Here is a 5,897-nt window from a genome sequence, read left to right as displayed (position 1 = left end):
GCCAAATATGTATATAATTCTAAAATCAATTAAATCAATATTGACAAAAGGGTTCATAAGTGGTTATGATTTGAGCATGATTTATCAGGAATGACAAGAAATTTTCTCTTTTAATACCTATATATTATATTAACACATCTATATATGTTTTTATAAAGTCTATAGTAAGTGTTTCAAGTATTTTATTGATATGCTTTCTATTTTAAAGTTTGGTTTGTTTATTTGAGAAAGGGTCTCAGCAGGGAGGAGGTGGAGCTTGCCTTTAAACCCAGCACTTAAAAGGCAGAGGCAGGAGGATTTCTGAGTTTGAGGCCAGCCTGGTCTACAGAGTGAGTTCCAGGACAGCCAGAGCTACACAGAGAAAGCATGTCTTGACAAAAGAGAGAGAGAGAGAGAGAGAGAGAGAGAGAGAGAGAGAGAGAGAGAGAGAGAGAGAGAGAGAGAGAGAGAGACAAAACAAAAAAAGAGGGGTGGGAGGAGAAGAGAGAGGGAGAAAGGGTCTCAAAAGGTAGCTCTGGCTTGTCCACTCAGATCTGTCAGTCTCTCCCTCAACAGTGCTGGTCTTAAAGGAGTGTACCACTACTCCCAACCCTGAGGAACATAAAAATATTCTCTAACTTTATCCTGCACAAAAGTGATCACTTGGTATGGCCATGCACACCTTTAATCCCCACACTGGGATAACAGAAGCAGGAGGTCCTGTGAAGTCTCTCCCTCCACAGTGCTGGTCTTAAAGGAGTGTACCACTACTCCCAACCCTGAGGAACATAAAAATATTTTCTAACTTTATCCTGCACAAAAGTGATCACTTGGTATGGCCATGCACACCTTTAATCCCCACACTGGGATGACAGAAGCAGGAGGTCCTGTGAGTTCTAGGCTAGTCTAAGCTCCACAGCAAGAAAGTATCTTAAACTATATGTCTATACAGACACATTTATTTCTTCTTTTAGAATGTATTTGGAGCTGTTAAACCATAGAGAAAAAAATGGATGATATATAATATTGATACAAAAACTTTGGTGAGATGATGTTTATGCTGGGTAGATTAGTTGTGTCTTTGTTCTGTATGCATAGATCAAAATATTCATTCTTTATAGACAATTTTTTTTTGTGGTTTTTTGTTTTGTTTTTGTTTTGGAGACAGGGTTTCTCTGTGTAATCATTTTGGATGTCCTTGAAATAGCTCAGTTGAGCAGGCTGTCCTCAAACTCAGAGGCACACTAGCTCCTACCTCCCAAGTTTTGGGGATTAAAGGTGAATGCATCATGCCTGGCTTATAAACAGCTTTTTAAAGAGACTACTGTCACCTCATTTAAAAGTTTATTTCTCTATTAACAGTATCAATAATATTTTTGCTTTTGGTTAAAGACTTAATATTATCAAATTTCATGGGTATGAGAGAGGATCTTCCATGGATTGCCAATTGATCATTTTATCCACATAAGTAAACTCTACTGCCCAGTTTATGCATGGTTTGGAATATGTATTAAATGATTCACTCCCTGAGAGTTTTATACTCATTGGTTTATCTGTGGGTTAGATTATATGATAATTTGCTTATCTCTTTCTTTTATTTATTAAAAAAAGGATTAGGTGAGAGACAGACATTGCCATTTCCAGCAACTCAAGCCTTGTCCGCATCTCTGACATTGAGTCTTTAGGACAAACTATACAACCATGGAGGGGCCTTCGGGAAGCTCAGTCTCAAGCCAGCCTTTCATAGTGAGTACACAGTTCACATTGATTGTGGAATATCCACCCTTGTTTTTGTTTTCTTTGTATTTAAACCTCCTTAATTTAGTGCATTGTTTTACTTGACATAAGTTGGTGTCCTGTGGACAGCTATTAACTACTTGTTAGTATTTGGTGGAAGAAATGTACTTCAAAAGACCATAATGACCAGGCTTTGCTCTGTGAAATTCATTGTTGGATGACTTTTATCTTTGTATGAACATCTAGTGTTCTTGTACAAACTTAATGTATTCCTGCACTAGTGATGCCAGTGAGTCACCTAGGTAGGTTTGGAGCATCAGCACACAATGAACAAAAAAAAAAGAGTAGCATCCTTCAAGGAAGATGGAGGGAATCTATGTAACTCATTTGATAAAGACCCTCAACTTCCTATTTTTGATACTTGATAGTCACATGAGCTAGATGTCCTAAAAGCCTGGTAAATAGAGTGCTTATTGCAGCAGTCTTAAGGAGCTAGCCCATGCTGTGATTTGAGACCTATTTATTCAGAGAAAAGGGATGCTAGAAGATCCATAAACTAAAAAAAGAAGTCTCCATAAACATGTAGTATATTTCATCCTGTGTTTAAACTTCACTTTGTTTTCAAAGGGAAGACTCACAAGAAGTATGTTACCCTATAAATTACAGAAGAGAAGAGAGAACCTGCTTGCCCAGATCAAGATAAAGACCAAGGCCAAACACAGATCTGGTGCTGCTCCCAAAGATCCTGTGAGGTTGACTAGTTGCATCTTCCCACGTCCTGTGACTGTAATAACTTCACACCCTGAGAATAAGACCAGGTACAGGAAAGACGAAGAAAAGCTGAAGAAACCCCAGCAGCTCTGTGCATTAAAGAGACTGCAGAAACATAAAGCTGAAGACAGTGAAGCTTCATTTCCATTGAAGCTTACAAACCCTATAGAAAGGATTGCACAGGGAATGCAGGATAAAGCCAATGACCAAAGCAGTGTTGCAGATCAGCTCAATCCTGGAGAAGGCACCTCTGTCCAACCCCCATGCTTGGAAAACACTGAGCAAGTAGATCTTCAGGTGTCACCATCTTTCTCCAGTCAAGGGGTAACACTGCCATTGCCTCTTCATCTGTTACCATCTTACTGCATAGAAAAAGTAACAACTTCAGACATTGTGAAACAGACCTGGAAGGTAAAGAAAGCCAGGAAGAGACTGGCAGAGGCCTTGGAGGCAGACAGGCTTGCCAGACAGGCTGAGAACATGAAGGAACAAAGATAGAGACCTGTTGTGGCCTCTGAAAGTTCTTGAAGAAACATTTTTTTGTTTGTTTGTTTTGGTTTTTCAAGACAGGGTTTCCAGATGTAATCCTGGTTGTTCTGGAATCATGTCTCTGCCTCCATGGTGTTGAGTTTTAGGACAAGTGCCACCATCACCCAGCATGTATGTTACTTGTATTTCTTTAGGTAACAAATTTAATGTACTCAAGTCATTCCCTTTTAAGCTTTTGGCAAGGCATAAAATGTAATCAATAGTGTTTTAAATAAAAGTGTTTCCAGTTTGGATAGAAAAGGATGTAAGAGAATTCATGTGCAACTAACTTTTGGTCAGTTGTGATCCACAGTAAAACTCTGGGATAGCAACCCACATAGCAAAGGGAACACCTTATTTTATAGAACTTAGATGAGAAGAGTCTATGTATCTGGCAGCTAGCTTTGTGAAGCTACTAGGTGGTTACAAAAGCTTAACTTAGGCTAAGCAGGATTTGTGGCCTTGAGGCCTTGAATTTGATCTTCTGTTGCTCCCTACCATGGAACTGCTGCTTGCTAGGTGTTTAAGACTGGACCTCTGGTTGCCTCAGGCCTGTGAAGGGAGAGAAGAACCAGCAAGTATGCTAACCCCCTCTGTACAGCTGTCTCTATGATTTAACAAGGAGATCCATCCTTTCATATTAGTTTTACTGGAAGAAGAGTTCTTTAGTCAAAATTGTTCAATTTCAGGTTACAATTTTTAAAAGTTTGGTCATTATAGGAGTCTCACTATGTGAGCCAGGTAGGCCTTGAATTTGATGGTTCTGCTATAGCCTGGTTGGTGACCCATGTGCTGCAGCTTCCTATGCCATTGTCTTGGGGCTTGTTTGTTTTTGTGGAACTCTCTGTTGCAATCCTAAATGATCAATAAAGGTTGCCATTTTAAATTCAAGTCCAGAGAATCTTTTCAGTGATAGTAGTTTAATATCATACTAGCTCTCTCTATCATGAGCTACTCCTTCATGTCCTATAGCTAATTTTAAAAACAAATTCATTTTTCATGAATTACATAAGAATTAAATAAGGTTATTTGCATGCAAGACCATAACAGCTGTGTGTGGTAGCACACACCTTTGATCCCAGCAGTGGCAGGTAGATCCCTGTGAGTTTGTGGCCAATGTGATCTGCCAAGCTGGTCCTAGGAGAGAAATACCTGACTCCAAAACCCAATAATGCACTTTGACATGTTTCCTTATTCCCTACTACCACACTATGCTTCTTGTTCTACAGATCTTTTCCCTCCAGTCAGTTCCACTTCATCTTTTAAGTTCCCATTACATTTATGATTCTATATAGCAATAAAGTCTAGGGTTCACAAAACATGTTTTTGAGGCTTAAGTATCAAGAAGACGTTTTTCAGTGACACACCTTGATATCAGGGCCAATGCCTTCATCCCCACTTCAGCTATATCTTCCTAGATATAAATGAATTGTTTAATGTGATGAATCAGAGTCCAATGGAACAGCACAGTGTCCCAAGGAGGAGAGTTTGAATAACCAGGAAGGGAAAATAGCCATGTAGATGTAATGCAGTGCTTATTCGTGGTTAATTTGTTTAGACAGTGAACTATAAGGCATTTTGATAGAAGTAAAAAAAAAACAAAAACAAAAAACACTTCTGAAACAATTCTTGGATGCCCATGAAGTCATTTCCAAAGTTCATTAGATCCTGGAGACTTTGTCCTAATCAATGGATGAATGCATGAATGCATTCAAAATCTATCTGAATAGAAGTAGACTGCTAGAGGTTTATTTTGAACATTACATTTTTTTTTTTTTTTTTTTTTTTTTTTTTTTTTTTTTTTTGGCTTGGCTTGGCTTGGCTTGGCTTGGATTTTTATTTTGAGAGCATTTCTCTGTGTAGCCCTGGCTGTCCTGGAACTCACTTTGTAGACCAGGCTGTCCTGGAAGTTAGAGATCTACCTACCTCTGCCTCCCAAGTGCTGGGGTTAAAGGCAAGTTTCACTGCTGCTAGGCTTGAAGATTACATCTTGATAATAGGTCCTATCTCTTAACCTCTGACTCCTAAGCTTCACTAAGTGATCCTCTCTTACCTATACAATATATTCCCAACCTTTTGACATTGGGATGTTATTTTTTACACAGCTCTTATTTAAGAACTGCAACTGAGTTTTGTAAATGCATTAGAAAGTATTTTAAGTAACTTTGGAATTTTATGATGGACTGAATTCATAGTTTTTCTCAGCTACATGTGCTTGCATATTGCCCTTGGTCCATAGGTTGGACACAGCTGTCAGTGATCATACACTGCTCCTATGATGCTTTGTCACACCACAGGTCAGGAACAATAGAGATCTAATTATATGTTTGAACTTCTGAAAATGCTCTAACGACTTACATTCTCCCTGAACCATTTTAAAATACATATATATATTTGTTACAGTAGTAATGTTGTGCATTTTTGCAAGCCTGAAAAGACCACCAAAGAGCCAACTCTGATGTAATCACATAAGGTTTTCTTTATTAAAAGCTCAAACTTGCACTCTGCCAACCCTGAAAAAGCAACACAGGAAGGTTAGCAACCTCCAGCCCTCATCAGTATATAAAGAGAATGGCAAGCAAGTAAGGGGGCTTAGGCAAACAGGTGTGCACTTTGAAGCAAAACTACTAACAATCACAAATGGTTTGAAAGTACATCTGAAAGAATCAGGCTAATCTTTGATTGACTGGGGCTAGGAAGTAGCTAGGGAGTAACTGGCCAAGGACAAGCCCCAGGGTCCTTCCTGGTCCTTTCATGTAGCTTGGGTTCAGCTGAAGGTCAAATTTTCAGGCTTATTTTCTGTTCAGATGGAGGCTGGTCCCAAGATGGAGTAGGGTTGGTCTCTCAGTAACCTAATAGAATAGGTTTGGAAGAAGGCAGAA

General features: G+C 39.1%; 1 protein-coding gene across 1 annotated transcript; it reads left to right on the top strand.

The window, feature by feature from the left end:
* The first annotated feature begins 1,680 nt into the window (after positions 1 to 1,680).
* On the top strand, positions 1,681 to 2,985 carry LOC143439558 (methyl-CpG-binding domain protein 3-like 2B). Its single transcript, XM_076925915.1, has 2 exons — positions 1,681 to 1,725; positions 2,344 to 2,985. The coding sequence occupies exons 1-2, from the start codon at positions 1,681 to 1,683 to the stop codon at positions 2,983 to 2,985; spliced, it is 687 nt and encodes a 228-aa protein (XP_076782030.1).
* The last annotated feature ends 2,912 nt before the right edge of the window (positions 2,986 to 5,897 follow it).

Source organism: Arvicanthis niloticus, chromosome 27 (genome assembly GCF_011762505.2).
Source record: "Arvicanthis niloticus isolate mArvNil1 chromosome 27, mArvNil1.pat.X, whole genome shotgun sequence".
Taxonomy (NCBI): domain Eukaryota; kingdom Metazoa; phylum Chordata; class Mammalia; order Rodentia; family Muridae; genus Arvicanthis; species Arvicanthis niloticus.
The sequence above is the reverse complement of the archived record's forward strand: the minus strand, read 5'-3'. Positions and strand labels throughout refer to the sequence as shown.